Raw genomic sequence first — 18891 nt, 5'->3', positions numbered from 1 at the left:
TTAGAACAAACTTGTCTTGAGGGAAGTAGCGTTGCAATCCAACCTTCAATCTTTTTGATGCCGATACCAAAACAATCCACTAAAAGAAAGCAAAAAATTAGGACTTTACCCGAGAAAGAAATATATTCCGGACACCACCGCTCAATAAATCCAGAGCAGACCAAAGCAATTGCAATATATCCAGAGCGCACCAAAACAATCTCTGCATACGTTGTAAAACCGAATCCAATATATTTGCAATTGACGTTGAGGGAAGGGTCCGAGCAAATAATGTCCTACCAAATAGCTAAAGTACATTATATCCCCCTCCAAACAATGTAATTTCGGATGTGTAAAGAAAAATATAGACCATAGAAAAACGTTGACCTAGAAAAAAAAAAAATGTAGACTGTAATTTCGGAGGTGTGGTACCGAGAAATGCAATTGACGTTGAGGGAATGGTCGTCGTCGACTTGTCGAAGGGCTGGCGAGGGAGCCGAGTTCAAGCCAGTAGACGGTGAGGGATGGCTTCTCGAGGGATAGCAGGGGAAGGGTCGTCGTCCGGGGAAGATGCGGAGAGGCCGTCAGAGGTGTGGGTGCTAAGGAATGATGAGGCGGTGGACGGAGAGGCAAGGGTTGTCGGCGTCGAGGACTCGAGGAAAGGGCTGGGCGATGAGAGGAAGAATAGAGAAAGAGGCGTGCGTCGTTTGGTTGAGAACGAAAGAACATAGTGGTTTCGTGCAATTCAAAGAAGAGAAGAGTAGAAATTAGAAATAAGAAAATAAAATCTAGGGTTTACTTTTTGCACATTTAGGTTCCGATTTCGGTTCATAAAAAGGCGGAACCGGGAACCGATCCCATACAAGTCAGAACCGGGACCTGGATAGGAACCGTCGGTTCGGTTATCCGGTTCTCGGTTCTACTGTGGAACCATGCTCACCCCTAGCCGGGATGAGCGGATTGAGAGAATTTGAAAGAATTGACAATTGAGAGAATTTGAAAGAATTGAGAATTGAGAGAATTTGAGAGAATTGAGAGAATTTGATAGAAATTGTGAGAAAAAAATGAAAGAGGAGGAATGATATTTATAAGAAATTTAGAAGGAAAAAAAGTTATAATTACAATGGCCATATTATGACCGTTGCATGCAACGGCTATGAGGCTTCCTCCCCCCCCTCTTTTTTTTTGGCATGTTCCTAATTTTTTAAAATCGAAACTTCCGGTCTCGGTCAACGGGCCGGTTTCGATTGTTCCACGGGCCGATTCCGGGCTCAAATCGGCCCGTGGCCATGTCTACTTTCATCCGGCCCTTTAAGTGTTTAACAATCCATATATGACATGGACTTAAAAATACAAGGAAAAAAAAAAAAAGGCTCGTGACTCATTTTGATGTCTCTAGTAGTATCATCTATACAAGTTAGTGTAGAAATAGCCTAACTCAGCTCTATTATTTTATTTTTATTTTTATTTTTCTTTTCTATTTAATCAAGTTGGTCCTTCCATTAAGATAGAATTTGTTGATGGGGACATATGTCACTGTGAAGTCACACTCAAGTCACCGTCAACGAAGACATTGGCATCTAGCATGTACGAACGAATGAGAGAGAGAGCATTTTTCATGTCGATCAATTGACATCTTCATTTGATTTAATTTTTTTTTTCATTTCGAGAGAAAATAGGTTTCGCGTATTATTCGTAGAATTAGGCATGTCCATATTAGCTGATGGGAGACAGATTGAAAATGAAACACAAGAAAAATCATTGGCTTTACAGAGTATACATAAAAAAACTTTTCAAGCTTGCATCTCATATGGTAGCAATGCTTATAAGCCAGAATCTCCCAACAACCTTGTCCCCACATTGGTTGAATAAGGGAAATTAACCTCTACGGAATGCCGAGGCTTTTGCAAAAGTAAGGAAGTGCTTCTTGAGTGAGGTTCACAGCCTCTAGGCTTGTGGCTGTGGGGGCAACCGGGGCTTCTGTGTATGTGGCTGAGTTGGGTACAGAAGAGGATCATGGGGAAGAAAGAACAAGAAAAAGAAAAAAAGATGCGAGAAAGAACAGACACATCTCAGCCACCCAGTGTTCAATAACCGAGATGTACTCTCTATTCAAGGCCGAAATGTAAAGTATTCCCATGTTAAATTCAAGCCATCCAACCAATTGAAAAAGAAAAATATTACAAGGAATGCGAATGCTAGAAATGTGAATCTATTAATGAATTTCTTGTTAATGGAATTAAAGGAGGCACTAAGTAGGACCATTAAAAATATTAGCAGCACAATGAGCTCAAGTAAAGCAAAACGCGTGCGTTTCGCTGGATAACACTACAAGCAGCGGTTCTGTTATACACACATGGGAGTAACTCGGAAATTTGAAGAGAAGTGATAAGTGTATAGAGTATAAGATCACTGGACATCTAAAGACAATGACTGCTCTATACTTGGAAGATCATGTGCTATGTCATATACTGAAGCTCCTCTGGATCAAAATTTCTCTCATGGAAGTACCCTAAAGAGTCACTTGTAAGCATGGGATTCAGAACCAGAAGATCCAGAAAACTTCCCGTCACTTCGCAAAAGTTTCATACCCATCGAAACAAAGCAAATTGGGACGATTGCACCTGCGACTAGAACTACAAGAACAAAGTGCTTTCCTCCCAAATTGGGAAGCACTGGCAGCTGGTATATTCCCCATAAACATGTGATGGTGTGCCCATTCTAAAGCATGAATATTAAGGCTAACTCCAATGACATCCCAGAGTAATGAAATGGTTCAACTCAAACTCCAGAGGACGCTAAAATGCTACAGGCTTCGTCCACATGCAAAATCAAGGGACAGATTAGCGATGAATTATTACCGTTCATCCAACGACAGCGACGGTGTGCCCATAAACATGCGATGGTGTGCCCATTCTAAAGCAAAATTGGGAAGCACTGGCAGCTGGTATATTCCCCATAAACATGCGATGGTGTGCCCATTCTAAAGCATGAACATTAAGGCTAACTCCAATGACATCCCAGAGTAATGAAATGGTTCAACTCAAACTCCCGAGGGCGCGCTAAAATGCTACAGGCTTCGTCCACATGCAAAATCAAGGGACAGATTAGCAGTGAATTATTACTGTTCATCCAACTACATGAATATGCTCTTTGCTTTGTCAGGTAAACTAGCCATAACCAGGCCATAAAAGAGAAAACAATTGGCAAGCAAGTGGAGTCTATACGCGCCACAAACCTCACATAAAAATTGTATGTGTTGCAATCCCAAACAAAAAATGTCACCATTACAATCGCATATGAGGATCTGGAGCATCATCCAATGCTTAAGATTAAGACGTCTTTGATAAATATCATATGACAAGCCAATAGATTAAGTAACTGCAAGTCCTAGGTCCCGGAAGATGTAAATATGACACGTGTAGGACGCAAATGGTGTTAAGAACCTGCATTGCACATAAAAATTTAAATTTAAGTGGAGCGGCTCCTAATAACGTCAAGGCCCATCTCTGTTGGATCAGTAGCCTGCAACTCAACCTGGATACCATCCAACTCTCTCTTGAACCTGTCTTTGGAACTTGCATAAATCATCTTGTTTCTTACTTTAGAAGTGTCAGGGGACCTTCATACAAAATAACAATGAGTTAAGAAATGAAAAACAGGAGCAAAAATTATTTATGGGTCCAGTTACCAACTGTTACCAGGCAATGAATATAATCCTGCTCTTTTGACAATTCTCTTCAGTCACATAATCAAAGTCATACACAGCATATCTACACTCATCCGCAGGAAGGCTGGCACTGAAATCTTCATAGCTATCAGTAGGTTCTCCAAGTTTCTCAACAATTACTTGCTTTTGCTTCTCCTCAATTTTAAACACTATGAAACGGTAGGTCCTCTTTGCCTTCAAATCTAAGAACCTCAACTTGCAATCGTCATGCACTGCCATACCTGAAGCTGCATTTGCCTAGAAGAACATAGTTGCCACAAGCAAAACATCATGAACAGAGGTGTGACAACATTATGTATGATTGTCATGTGACAGACATACTTGACAATGCATTCCTATATCTGTATGCTCATTCTTAATTACAATAATGACTTCCGAGCTGCTCCCCCATGCTGAATATTTGGTGGCGACTCATCGTTGATTAGTATAAAAATCAAGGATCAAATACCAAATGCTCCAACAAAAGATGCATCCAAGCCGGTTTGCAGGTTAAAAGCACATCAAGGAATGCCCAACTAAAAGATATGTGCACCTCGGAAAACAAAAAGCAGCCAGCTATAAACCAAGAAGGAAAGCAAGAAATGATCAAGCCAGCCCACAAAAAAGCAACCTTGCATTTTGTCCGAAACGAATGCAGAGAAGTCTGCTGCTCAAAGCCATGGCGCTTGTGCATACTGAAAGCACACGACATAGTCAAAGACAAGAATCGGCCAAAATCTGAGTCTTTAGTATACGGTCCAAGCATGCGTAAATTCTGATAACCTCAGTTGGTTCAGGAAGAAGCATTTGCCCAAAAAAAAAATAGCTGATTGGGCATCAAAAGGGCTCCATTGGTTTTCTATCTGTTTTCTCTTTTTCCTATCCAATCAACCAACTTTTCAAGCGATTTCTGTTTTGCCAGAATTCTACATATGATGTCAAAGATTTGCACTATGGTATATCTTTTAAAGGTGATCTTACTAACCAAAGCTTTCACTTTCATATCCTTTGGTCATGCTTTGAATTACAATTTTCAGCATTTTCAAACTAGAATACGAGAGAAGATGGTCTATACTAACTGATCTTTCTGAGGTCTCCTTCTCCAAGGTTGCCCCTGCCGTGGGCACTGAAAAACCTGTTCAAACTCATCTTATCCATCAGTGAACACACGACCATCCATGGGGAGCACGTATAAATCAAACAGCTAGGAAGCATTTAGACAAAAACCAAACAGCTAGAAACCAACGTGATGAGAGATCGGACGCCTCAAATCGAAGGGACAAAAGGCCGTCAAATCAGTACATACCAAGATCAATCGTCCCAATTTTACCAACTCAAACTCGAATCCATTCGTAAAAAAAAATCTTGATTATCAACAGCATTACTCAAGAGGATAGCAGAAAACATGAAAAGTGCCACCGGAGAATCAGAAAACTCGGAGCAAAACGACGGAGACGATGACTAAGATGGCGAGTCCCATTAGGCGGAGGTACAAACGACTCACCATTTTGCGTCCGAGAAGAACAGCGCAGAGACAACCAGAAGTGAGAGGAAGACGGTGGAGGAAATCTAGGGCTTTGGAGGAGAGAGAGAGAGAGAGAGAGAGGGATGATAGAGTGCAGAGTTTTTCGAGTAGACCTCTTTGCCCTCACAGTTGACCGGTCTCCATTGACAAAGGCAGGTGACTGGTCAAAAACGGGTTTCTTTTGATGTTGAAGTGGTCTTCTCATCTTGAGGAGAATAATGTATTGACCCCCTCCCATGTACTCATTTTGACCGTTACTTTATACCCAGTTATCTTAATTTATAACATCATTTAGATAATGTATTGACCAAAAAAAAAAAGAGACCACATGCTTGGTTATTCATAAATAGTTTAAAAATGTCACCAAAATTTTAGGAGAATAAATTTGCAAAAAAATTGCACATTTCCAAAATAAGCTCTTGATAGCGTCCAAATTTGGCATTTCTTGTACGTGTAGACGTGCACTCACGAAGAGAAAGAGATAATCACGTATCGATGGACGTTCTTGTGACCATTTTCTCTTTTAGAACTTGTAATGTAGGTTGAAATTGGGTCTAATGTGATGTCTAAACTCCTTCAGACCCAAATCTCGTGGGCTCCTTATCAAACCCGTTCTAACAAAGGACTGCACGAAGCCATCAAATTCGCCACAAACCAGGTCCTGAGTTCAACCAAAACCTAAGATTTGAGGCAAATATTGGACAGCCCAAAAGGAGAGAGAGAGAGAGAGAGAGAGAGGGGATCTCAAAGGGACAATAAAGGTAAGACAGAACGACCGAGACAAATGTCGTCCACCACAAAAGCAACAAATCCTTACCACCCATAAGGGGAATAGTGGCATGCATTGACACAGAGAAGCTGACTGTTTGCCAAAGGAAAACATACGGAAGCTCGAATATAGAGAATCCCGAGAATACTATGAAGTAACACAGTAGCTCCAGTCAACCCCAGAAAGTCATCCTGTGATTGCCACAGGTTCAAGCTAAGGTTAAGCATGAACATCCATAACAGAAACACAAACTCATGAGGACATGCTATGATTGCATCCCCTTGGGAAGAAAGACAATTGGCAAACACTGGAGTCCACACACTCCATAAACCACAACATACAACGCTTAATGTCACAATCCCGAAAACAGCAACCATTACAACATATTAACGATCCTGCGCATTAACTAGCGCTTACGATGGAAGACTTCTTTGACAAGCCAATACGTAAAATAACTGCTAGTCCTATGTCCCAAGTGTCCCGAGGGATGTCAATATGGCACATATGGACACCGAAATGGTATATGAAGAGCCTGGGTTGCATATGAAACTTTACATTCAAGTGGAGCGGCTTCTGATAACATCTATGCCCATTTCAGTTGGATCAGTAGCCTGCAACTCAACCTGGATACCATCCAACTCCCTCTTGAATCTGTCTTTAGAACTTGCATAAATCATCTTGTTTCTCACTTTGGAAGTATCAGGAGACCTGCACATAAAGTAGGAATGAGTTAAAGAAAACTAAAAAACAAAGAAAAGAAATGAAGTTTGACAAGTGCAATCGCCAGCCATTACCAGGCAATGAAAATAATCCTGCTCTTTGGAACATTCTCTTGAGTCATGAAATCAAAGTCATACACAGCATATCTGCACTCATCAGCAGGAAGGCTTGCAGTAAAATCTTCATAACTATCTGCAGGTTCTCCAAGTTTTTCAACGATCACTTGCTTTTGCTTCTCTTCAATCTTATACACTATGAAACGGTATGTCCTTTTTGCCTTCAACTCTAAGAACTTCAACTTGCAATCATCATGCACTGCCATACCAGAAGCTGCGTTTGCCTAAAAGCATATAGTTGCCAGAGATAAGACAGCAAATCGAGCAATGGTAACCAAATTATGAAACCAAAACATACAATAACACAATTGAGCTACTTTTGAATGACTCTCACATGATAGATCTTATTGACAATGGATATTTTCTCCATTTTTAACACGAGGAAAGGAAGATCAAGACCTCTCTATTGCACCTTTTTAAGATGTGTCAACTTCCCACTCTGCTAACAACAGCTCCCTCAACTTGCATATTTAACGGCAACATGTGATAGTGTTTAGATTGCAAGAATGTCGCATGATCGAATAAAAAGGATCAAATACCAAATGCTACTACATTAACAGTTGCACACATCATCCACTTCAAAAACGAAAGTTCCGTATGATGAATGATAGACCAAAAGAAGAGCGTGTGCTAACAAATTTACAGCAGCCACTTCTAAGAACCAGAAAAAAAGAATCATCCTGTACCGGGAAAGATTGGATGGCATTTTATCCAAAAAAAAGGCAAAGATTGAACTACTCAAAGCCATGGCACTTGTTGGGTCATATCAAAAGCACACGCGATAGTTAAAGACCAGATCAGTTGCAAGCATTAGCAAGTGCAGATAAATTGAGTGCGGATCAAGAAGATATATTAGCCTTTTAAGGGGGTTAAGCAGGCTTTTGAAATAGCTCCATTGTTTTTCCATTGTTCATTTTCCCATGCAGATGGACCAACTTTTCCAGACTCACTATTGCCAAGTTTCAGTTTCTTAGACGCGACGATATACCGTGTTAATGTTATGGCACAATCTCAAAGATAATCTTAAACCCCAACTAAGCTTCACTGTCTATCATTCGATTCCAACGTTATGCTATTGCTTTACTTCTTAGTTTTTGAAACATCTTTTCAATTAATTACCAGAGGAACTACTACGGTTCCCCAAAGTGACCAGTCCTAGGGCATTCAAAAGTTGGCAAAACTTTTCATCACTTAACTATCTCTCGAAGAAATCTTTTGCTCTGATGGGCTTTCTTAGGGTTCTTTCATTTGAGATTCTGAATTCAGATCATGCTTCCAAAGACCCCAAAGTGAAAAGGTTCACTAAACGCCATAAAGCAAACCGACCAGAGGACAGAGTCCCGGATGTTCCGCATGTAAACGACACATCATCAAACAGCTCGGGAGCATTCGCAGAACGACAGATCAAACAAGAAACCCCAGCAACCCAGCAACACGATGGGAATATCAGCAGCATCGTACGGGCACCGACCAAGATCGATCGCCTCAATCCACCAAATCGAACTCAGATCGGACCCAGAAAAACCCCGATCATAAACAAAATCTACAACGACATCGCGTGAAAATCGGAGAAACCAGTATCCAGCGACCGCGCACCTCAATTCGGCAAAGAACCCGCAAAAAAAAAAAAAAAAAAACACGAAAAGAAGAAAAACGAAAAGAAATCGGAGGCAGTGACCCGAAGCAGCAGGAGCACGGAGACTCTTACCATGTCGCCGAGGAAATCGAGCACCGAGGAGGAGTGACAGGAAGAACGAGAGGAAATCTAGGGATCGGAAGAGAGAGAGAGAGAGAGAGAGAGGTGGATCGCAGAAGGAATTTCTTTTTATTTTCATTTTTTATGGTACGACTGTGACCTTATATGATTGCATATTCCCGGGGGCTAAGTGGAAAAGACGTCTTTGCCCTTAGCGGACCGGTCACGTTTGACGAGCATCAGTTGGGCCGGTCTCTCTTGTCCTTGCGGTCGCGGCTGGGCTGGCCTTTGCCCAGCCACTTCAGTGCGATTCATTTGTTTTTATGGCCTAATTTCCTAAAATAACCCATCAATTTTAAGCTCAATCTCAATTTTACTTCGAATGTGTTTTTTTTTCTCTCGAAAATTATCTTCAACTTTCACTCCTGCGTTAAGTTTGTTTCGTATCCAAAAATCGACACGGGTTTCTTCAAAACTATCCACATTAGGAGGTTGATATTCTTCGATAAATTATCAAAAAATTCTAAATAAATTACAATTGTATCAATTCAGTCTTAAACATTTTGTATTTATGCTGATTTTGTTCATAACTTTAGCTAGCCAGCATTGAAGTGGATTTTTTTAATAGTTTTATAAAATTTTATTTATTTATTTTTCTTCTCCTTCTTCCTCCGGTCTGCGGGGGATCGGCAACCGACCGCAGGTGAGGGCTCTGAACCTCGCCTGCGGTCGGCGACCGGTTAGCGGAAGAAGGAGAAAGGAAAAAATGAACAAGAAAGGAAAAAACAAAACTAAATAAAATATTTGAAATAAGTATTATAAATGCCACGTTAGCGTCGTCTGACCAAAGTGACCTGGATGGATGAATTAGCATACATGTAAAAGGTTTATGATTGAATTTGAAAAAAAAAAAGATTTAGGACGGAATTGACACAATTGCATTAGATTTATGACTATTTTAGTAATTTTTCCGATATGGTTTCATACGAAGGTAAGAGTATTGATTAAGATGCGGGTTTTGGTAATGAATCCTTAACTGGCCCCGATGTGAATACTTTTGAAGAAGCTAGTGGAGTTTTTTGGAGGCGGGGCAGATTTGTGATTATTAATAAAAGTTTATGCATTTTTCAAACAAAAAAATTGGATTTCTCGATTTCAAAATGTATCAAAATCTTGAGTTGTAAAAAAAAGTGGGATGCCGTATTTCCAAGATTGGATTTCATATTCGAATAACCCTCATAATCAAAGGAAAGTAAGTTTTTCGGCCATGGGCCTAGCAAAAGAAAAATTGGGATGGTATCCTATAGGATCCCCCTTCAAAATCGGACGTAAAAGTTTACTTTTATTTGGCTCAAGTTGTTACGCCAAATTAAAAAGGGGTTTTCACTTTCGAATTCTCAAAAAACTTTCAAAAATCAACTCCTTACTCAAGTTAGCAGTGAAGACCAAGCAATATTTCATTGATTCACTCTTATTTTCATTTTATTTCAATATTTGAATTCTTTATTGAAGTATAAATTACTACATAAGTGAAATGTGAAATTTTTTAGTAGTCTACTTCCGTTTGAATAGTAATCCTCGTGGAGTGTATATACCTTATTTGTCTATTTTCATCTTCCCTAGTAGATTATCTTGAGTTGCACATACATTACCTTAGGTTAAACTAAAAAATGACTATTTTGAAAACGAGTCTATGACCCTCCATGGATTCACCTATATAAGCTGCGGCTAAAGTTGCAAAAATAAGAGCTTGCACATCATTTGTGAATAATCCAAGGAATATGTCAGATATAAGAACCACTAAAGGTACTAAATAAACAAAAACAACTACTAAAGTTTGGGGTAGAACTAAGATTGGACGAGAAATTGAGGATTACTTTAGGGAATTAAGCCATTGCGAAATATGTTTTCAGTTTGTCATTTTCAATAGAAAAGAAAAGCAATTACACATTTTCTAACTCCACGTTGCTTTTTTTTTTTTTTCACTTTTGTTGAGAGTAACCTTTCCACTATCCGCCAAAGAAATACAAAATATTAAATCTAATAATAGAAAAAATATGCACTTTATTTATGAATCGACATGTCAATGAATGATCAATTTTTGTCAAAAATATTTTACAAACAAGTGTACAACGTGCGATTCTGCGGTATTCCATGGCGTCCGATGATGAGTGTGAAGTTTGGAACCATTAGTCCGAGTTTTCATTTCGGACGATATTTAGGACTAAGAATTCTACTTTGTTATTAGTGTGTCTAAATATGACTTGTAGTTAGTGGATTGTAGCGGCAAATAATGGTCATTAAAAGTAGGGGTGTCAGAATTGAACCACAAACCAAACCAGGAACCCAACCGAACTGAAATTTCTTAAATTTTCGGTTCGGTTCGGTTAGTAGAAAGAACCACAATTTTTTTATTGGTTCAATTTTTTTTTTGGTTCGGCGTGCTTGGGGTTGGGCTTCTCAAACTCAAAATACACAAAACCCTAGAATAGCTCGTTCCATTACCCACCCACTTCCGCCTCCTCCTTCCTACGACTCTACTTCGGCCTGTTCTTCCTCCTCGTCCCCTTCTTCATCTCCTTCCACCAGCTCCGGTCCTTTTTTGTAGCCCCGCTTGACAACGTTGACTTGTGGTTAGTAGATTGTATGAATGCTCAATCCGGTTTGCTCTAGTGGGACTTATACGATTCTTGTTAGCATTTATTTTATCATTTACAAGATTTTTATGTGATTTTGTACTTTTTTTTATTGATAGGTGGATTCAATGAGTCAAACTATTGGCATAGATAAAAGGAGCGCGACGATATTCGATGTGTGGGATCACTTTAAAGAGGCAGACGATAGCCAATGTAAAGTCGAATGTGTATATTGTGAGACTCTTAATGGTTTTAAGCGTGAGAGAACCGTGATGCATGCCCATTTAAACAGATGTAAGTAATATCCTTATGGGTACGTGGAGAAAAGGCAAAAAGATGCCTCGGGTCAACTTGTTGGGGTCGCTAGTTCATTTGGTCTATGGAAATTCGACCAAGATGCTAGTAAAAAAGAACTAGCGGCCATGTTCATTATTGCTGAATTGCCTCTCAAGTTTGTAGAAAATGTGGCATTTCGGAAATTCGTGAGGGGAATCCAACCAAAGTTTTTAATCCCCTCATGAAACACCTTGAGGCAAGCTTGTTATGAGTTATTCTTGGATCAAAGAAATAAATTGAAAACATATTTTTTTGATACATCTCCAAGAGTATATCTTACAACCGACACATGGACCTCGTGTCAAAACTTGAGTTATATGTGTCTCACCGCACATTTTGTAGACACCGAATGGAAGATGCAGAAAGAATTTTGAGTTTTGTCAAATTCTGGAACATTCAAGTGAGATTATAGGAAAAGTGGTGGAGAAATTTTTGATTGGTTGGGAGATTAAAAATATTTTTTCTAGCACCATGGATAATGCAAGCTCTAATGATTTGGGAGTTCAATACTTGAAGAAGAGACTCATCCATTGGAACTCTCTACTATGGGATGGTAAGTTACTCCTCATGAGACGTTGTACACATATGTTGAGCTTGATTGTGAGAGAGGGGTTGAAAGAAATGGATGATTCAATTGTGAGAATACGCTCAGCTGTGCATTATGTGAGGTCCTCTCCATCGAGGTTGCAACGGTTTAAGAAGTGCATCGAGTTAAAAAATATCGAGTCTAAAAGTCTTGTATGTTTAGATGTAGAGACTCGTTGGAACTCTACATACTTAGAGATTGAGGATTGCAAATGTTTTGAAGAGCTTTCCAAGGTGAGAGGAGGGAGCGGGTTGCCTACTATTGACAATTGAGAATATGCCTAGGGAATTCTTCCTTTCTTGAAGATGTTCTTTGACATGACTTTAAAAGTATCAGGTACTTCTTATGTCACTAGTAATTGTTTGCTAAAAGATGTCTATTGGATTCTTATGATGATTAACAAATATTGTGAAAATGAGGATAGGAGTTTGCAGGAAATGGCCAAGAAAATGAAGATCAAATTCAATAAGTATTTTGGTAATGTGAACAACATCAATCTATCTTTGTTCATTGCTTGCATACTTGACCCTTGACATAAGTGGGAGTATGTGAAATGGTTGCTTAATCATTTTTATGAAAGCAAGCGAGCGGAAACTTTAAGAAAAATAAGTAACAACATCTCTAAAGTTTTTGTTTAAGCAATATTGCACCGGTGTATGCCCTCAAAGCAACTTGAGGTCGAAGGGTACAAGAACAATGAGCATGGCAAAGTCTTCGGTGGTTGGTGCGAACATTGTGATTGAAGTATGTCTTAGCAAAACAGGGCAACAATACTTCAAAGAAAAATCTGAATTAGATAAGTATTTGGAAGAAGATTACGGATGTTATAGTGTGGAAAGTCAATTCTTCAAGATATCCTACACTCTATTCCATTGGTCGGGATATTTTGGCCATGCTCGTCTCAACCGTAGCATCAAATTCTGCATTTAGCACAGGAGATCGTGTACTTGACGTGTTTCGTAGCTCCTTGCCTTAAGCATGGTGGAGGCTCTCATATGTTCTCAAGATTGGTTACGATACACATCACTTTCAGTTTCAATCTAGGAGGACTTAGTAGAACTCAAAATTTTTTGAGTCAGGTGATAAATTATCATGAAATTTTTATACCCTTCAATATTATATTTGATACTATAATTCTCATTTTCATTGTGAATTTAATGTAGATTTTTCAACTACGACCATGGAGCTTAACTCGATATTGATTTCTCTTGATGATTAATAAACTTGGAGGTTGGTGCTTCACATCCACTTGTGACTTGAATGCCTTTTAAGCGGCATACCTATGGTGTTGATGTGGAAGTCTCACTTTACTGGATGCAGGATGCATGTCTGTTCTGTGATTCTGTTAAATATATATTCTTGGGACAAAATGTAACTGTAGACTTAAATGTCCTGATCAGTCTGACAGTAGATTGCCAAATTTTTTTCTCTTTCTGTTGGTCAAGAGAAGTACATTGCTACCTGCCATGACATTATTACCAGAACTTGGGGTTGGAATTATGTGGTTACTGCTCCAACTTTTGTTGGCTGAAATCTACTAGGGTTTCTTTGCATTTAGTATTTTGGTTATTGTAATGTCTGGCTAATTATGAAATCTGATGGGTTGGTAGGTCTACAAAGCCAGTGAGTATAAGCGTGTTCTTGCAATATGTGGACCTGGGAACAATGGTGGTGATGGCCTGGTAGCTGCTCGTCATTTGTTTCATTTTCGATATAAAGCCATACATTTGTTATCCTAAGTGTACTCCGAAGCCTCTTCATGCTGGTTTTGCTGCTTCTTCTGTTTATTAGCCGGGTTAAGGGGTTACTGTTCCGGTGCTTGGAGACGCTTGAAGCATTTTCTTACTGAGATTGACGAACTTGGAGATCGGTACTTGTTAAACCATTTTCTTGTTGAGGTTTTGAGAGAAGAAGTGGTTCTGTGGAGGAGCTGTCTTTAGGACGGTAATGAAGAGACGTACATTAGAAGGATTGTTTCAATGTGTTACTGCATTATCAGTTCAGAAAGCTGTCCATTTAGGCTTTTCCTTGCATTGCTAGATGTTCATGTCGGGAAGTTTCAGTCATATCAGAACTGGAAAGGACTAAGGATGTTACTTCCCACTTGTTATAAAATCTGATCAGGACCTCCCTATCAGCATAAGTATTCAGTTTCATGAATTTTCTTGATGCATTGCAGTCTCAAAGAAAGTTTTATGTCGTGATTCCCCAAACATCTTTTCAGTTTCATGCAAATCTGGAAGATGGATATGGGGTCTTAGTCCGATGTCACTTGAATGTTTATTTTTCTCAAGTTCCAAACAACCTTCGCACACGACATCCAAGTTATATCTCTAATTGATTCACATGCTAAGCACGTGCACTTTGAGGGCTTCGGGAGTGGTCACTTCCAAGTTCCGACGGTTTCGACCCTTATGTTGCTGCAAAGTGAACCGATGATGATGTTAAATCCGTCGTGCATGATACCAATATCCAGGATGATAGTCCCAACAAGTTGTTGGCGGATTCAAAATTTTCTTGCAAAATTATGTTGGATTTTCCGAAAAGGCAAGCCGTATAAGATTAAAAAAAAACATGTTAATGCTTAGTAATCAATTAATAACTCTAGATTATTCACTTGGTTTCAATAGAAAATAGGTTGTGAAGGAAGAGATATGAGCAAAAAAAAAAAAAAAAAAAAAAAAAAAAAGTCGAAAACCGCACCGAACCGAACTAGTTAGGTTTGGTTCAAGACGAGTTTTGGTTCAGCTCAAGCATATTCCCTAATGATTTAGTTCAGTTCGGTTTTTCAAAAAATCGAACCGAACACAAAACCGAATCGAATCGAACCATTGACACTCGGAATTAAAATTAATGATTTACTACAATCGTTCAATTAAGAATACAAGTAGAATCGGGGAACCGATCTTGGAATCCATGATAGGGTAGGTTCCGGGGATATGCAATGTAGGTTTTAGGTTCTAAAAAATGAAGAACCCGTTTCGACGGGATAGGTTCCAAGTTCGAGGTAGAATTAGTACGGAACTTGGACTTGGACTTGCCCACCCCTACTTCACATGACAACTAGAAAACGAGTAAGATCTAGCCGAGCTAAACACATGGCGTCCCGAGTACCGGATAAAGGCATAGATTCTGGTCAGACATGCTGAATCTTTTCCCGACATGAGAGAGAGCGAGAGTAATCCTCTTCCCCATCATCAGGTCTGAGAAAATGACGGGTTCCCCTGAACCGTACCTCGAGCCCCCATAGATCAAAATTGCTCAACGTTGTCATGGTATATCCGCGTCGGTCGAAAGTTGTAATCTCACGGTAAGTGTACCCCTCGATACCATAGAACACCTGTCTCAGTCGACGAGATATGGGTAATGTACATGCCCTTATATAGGAAATGCAGTCAATTAATGACATAAGGATACAGGGGTGAATGTATGAACTTGAGGTTTTTCGAAGGACGCCCGACCGGTTTCCGAGTCTCTTTTAGTCCCCCATGGAAGTCCAAAAGTTGTATCAGGGCTTTTGTAATGACAGAACTCTCAGAAACGTGCTTTGCCACTTTCCTGTGCAGAGCAGTGGCAACTTTCAGTTCTTTACACCTCTCTGCTTAAGCTTTTAAGGTTATAAAGATCTTAGCTAGGACAAAGTTATCTCCATTTTTCACACAGCATAAAGAGTAAGAAGCTCTCAAAAAAGGGCTCTACTAACTCTCTGCCATACCCGACGCCTGTTCACTCGCTCTCTTCTTCTTCCCTCCCTACTGAAATGCTCAAAAGCCCGCCCGGGGACTTCTATGCTGTGGTCACAGCCGCTGGTTTCAAATTCGAGAATAAAACTGTTCCGACGGGTAGGTTCTTGCACGGAATCTGGAATTGCTCACCTCTAGTCTCCTGAGCATATCCTAGTACAGTATTCCTTTATTCTCGCTCAGGAGCCTCTGGAAAAGAACTCAAATTGAACAGATAGCACTCACATCACCACAATTGACAAAGAACTCCAGAAACCATACCCAGAACTAGGTACACAGGCTAATGTACACCAGAATATGACATCCTCTCTGATGTACACATTAAAACAATCAAAAGCAAGCCCAGATTCACAAATGCAACCAAAGCATAAACAAAGGCAAGCTGTCAGAATCCTGCAGTTCAATGAAGGAAAGACCATAACTCAACCTGACAGCAACTGAAAGGTATTATTCCTTCCCGGTGGAGAAAGGTCCCACAATGAATTGTCTTAAGCTAAAAATTTTCAAACTGGACAACTTAGTTCAATGAAGTACAAAGCAAGCATTAAGCTCAAACATCCTCGAGCGCTGCTCTCTTTCTCAAGGTTCTTCTTCAGGTAGATTGCTAATGTTTCTTAGCTGATGGAACTTGGTCCTTTGCATCGTTTGGCTGAAGCAACCAGGGTGGCAGCTAAATACGATGCTGAGAGAACAATGAAAATCCGTTATAGCTAGTCATTTACGATACTACTAGTGCTAAAAAACAAAGGAGGTGAAGATTCTGCTTTTACTTTGTCTTTGGTTGATTTCACAATCCCGCCTATTCTATGACAGGTCGATTTTGATGGAACATAATTGACAACAGTTTGAAACAATATGATTGATGTACTTCTGCATTCAATCAGACAAAACAACATGCGTTTTTTGGACCGTCGCAAAACTAAAGCACTCGCTAAATGCATCTGAACTGATCTATCCGGCAATGATATGCAAATTAAAGTGACGACTGAAAAGTTCGATATTTTAATCAAGGGATGGGGCGCTGGAGAGGAGTTGGAGATTAGAATGACCTTTCCAAAGGTGAAGGTGTAGCCGACTAACAGCAGAACCGGCGATTCTAGGAATTGCATCAAAAAGCATATGCTCCGGTGTGTCCCTCAGCTGCTGAAAAACTCCATGGACGGTCTTGCCATTCTCAAAGTAAATGCATGCATTCGGATGCTTTGTCCTTCCTCCAGCATGGAGCTCAAATTTGTAGGGAGTAACGTACCGCGACGGTCAGTATAAAAAAGATGACTTACTTTACGAAACATCTATTCATCCGGTCCTCTTCTGTTTTTCCCCCTTACATCTCTCCAGGACCAAACAGGCAAAAGAAAAAAATCAAAGTACAATCAGTTGCTTACTTCAGAGTTATTGCATTCTCTGCAGCTACAAAGAATCTTTGGTCCTTTGATAACTCCATGAAGAATTATCTGTGGAACTCCGTATGTCAAGTGTCGAATAAAGAGCCATAAAATCTAAGAATAAACAAATCTTTAAAGAGACTTGATAAACAACTATACTAGAAAGAACTCACATTGCGCCTTCTCAAAATGTACTTCACCGGAGCACCATCAAATATTCCAGTCGAAAATAGACTATGGACAGATGACAGGTTTACATTAGGGTGACGCCCACCGATCGTATTTGGCAACTCTCTCCTGAAAGTTTCATGTGTTTTAGCATTGTCTGCCGGATTCGAATTGCTTTCTGGAGAACGATGAGCATTTGGCTCAACTGTGCCGACCCGACTAGTTGCCCCTGAAGATTGAGCAGAGTTATGATAATCTACCATTGCCTCATAGTTGGCAGTGACCTTAACTCCTCCAAAAACGGCAGCATTTCCTTTGTGCTTATAGTTGCAATCTAAGGTTCGATGCGGTTTGCATACACCGTTGCGAATCACATACACCGGTATTTTATTCCGATGAGCATTCAGCTCGATAGTGCTCAACTGGTTAGTTACTCTTGACAAATGAGCATAGTTTGTATAGTCTACAATCGCCCGGTTATCAGCAATGGCCATGCCAGATGCATGTTTAGGTCCTTCATCAGCTCTGTCAGGAGCAATGTTCTCCTCGTAATTGTGACCTAAGGTGAGACGCAGGTCCAATCCTTCATTGCGAATCACATCCATCGGTGTGTCACTCCCATCCTTAATCTGAGGTGGAAGGCCCAAAGACAAGAAGCTGCCATAGTACTTGTTACGATCAGTACTCCTCAACAATCTTCCTTCATCGGCCTTTCTCAAATTGTTGCTTACCAGCGCAGACACCGCATTTTCAAAATCTTGAACGTGATTGACTTTTGCCTTTAGGGTTTCGTGAAGATTGTGAGAATGTGCTGAGGCATCCCCTTGATGTGCATTCTTGAAATCCTTCCTTCCCGCACTCATACCACCGGCGCCAAGTGACGAATCAGCCATGCACAGAAACTGCGAGGGCCTCGATACAAGTTCACCTTGAACTTGGTCTGGAATTAACGGATAACTGGAGGCTTTGTCCGATGTATAAGCACTCCACCGCATAAAATCTGGCCTGTTGATTGCAGCTTCAACTGCTCGTCTCTTGTTGCTTGACATTCCGGGACGAGTTACATCTGTTAACCATGGATAGACACGCATCGGATCATATGTTCTGGGAGTATAATAGCTCAGTCCAGCATATTTGCTGCATTCATCGTCCTTTGTCGTTCGAAAAAATTCGCGTCCAAAGGTCTAGAAAATAAATGAATCATTTTATTTAGTGGGAACAGCTGACTAATTGACATGGATAGAATCTAAGTATCTTTAAAGTAAAAGGAGTACTGCAAGCGAAAAAAGTATGCTTTACCTAGCAGAATGAAAAACATTAACTCATGCATTGGCTGTAAATTGCCGCATTGACATAAGGCCCTCATGATAGTGTAAGGGCAACTATAGCAATTTCACAGAACAAAATGTCGCTTATGGTAGTATAATCAAATTAGCCGGACGGTCCGCATAAATGAAGACACATACAGTCCTTGATAATTAATACTCATATAGACCACCATAGCACAAAAACTCCACTAGCTA

At 40.1% G+C, this 18891-nt stretch overlaps 2 protein-coding genes across 4 annotated transcripts; both read right to left on the bottom strand.

Moving 5' to 3' along the window:
- Positions 1-3182: 3182 nt before the first annotated feature.
- On the bottom strand, positions 3183-5355 carry LOC125312574 (actin-depolymerizing factor 2-like). 3 transcript variants are annotated; one of them, XM_048283319.1, is made up of 4 exons: positions 5193-5355; positions 4768-4823; positions 3681-3946; positions 3183-3601 (listed from the first exon to the last, which is right to left on the bottom strand). In XM_048283319.1, exons 3-4 carry the CDS (start codon positions 3926-3928, stop codon positions 3451-3453), a joined length of 399 nt encoding a protein of 132 aa, XP_048139276.1. In that variant the 5' UTR covers positions 3929-3946; positions 4768-4823; positions 5193-5355; the 3' UTR covers positions 3183-3450. The 3 variants fall into 3 exon arrangements, with proteins under 3 accessions (XP_048139276.1, XP_048139274.1, XP_048139275.1); XM_048283317.1 differs by having other exon boundaries at positions 4764-4823; positions 5193-5210; XM_048283318.1 differs by lacking the exon at positions 4768-4823 and having other exon boundaries at positions 5193-5330.
- A 794-nt stretch (positions 5356-6149) lies between these two features.
- Positions 6150-8668, bottom strand: LOC125316103 (actin-depolymerizing factor 2-like). The gene is made up of 3 exons (XM_048283320.1): positions 8527-8668; positions 6777-7042; positions 6150-6690 (listed from the first exon to the last, which is right to left on the bottom strand). The coding sequence occupies exons 1-3, from the start codon at positions 8527-8529 to the stop codon at positions 6540-6542; spliced, it is 420 nt and encodes a 139-aa protein (XP_048139277.1). The 5' UTR covers positions 8530-8668; the 3' UTR covers positions 6150-6539.
- Between the last annotated feature and the right edge of the window lie 10223 nt (positions 8669-18891).

The sequence above is a fragment of the Rhodamnia argentea genome, chromosome 8, assembly GCF_020921035.1.
Source record: "Rhodamnia argentea isolate NSW1041297 chromosome 8, ASM2092103v1, whole genome shotgun sequence".
Classification (NCBI taxonomy): domain Eukaryota; kingdom Viridiplantae; phylum Streptophyta; class Magnoliopsida; order Myrtales; family Myrtaceae; genus Rhodamnia; species Rhodamnia argentea.
Note: the sequence above shows the minus strand (reverse complement) of the source record. Positions and strands in the feature narration are given on the sequence as shown.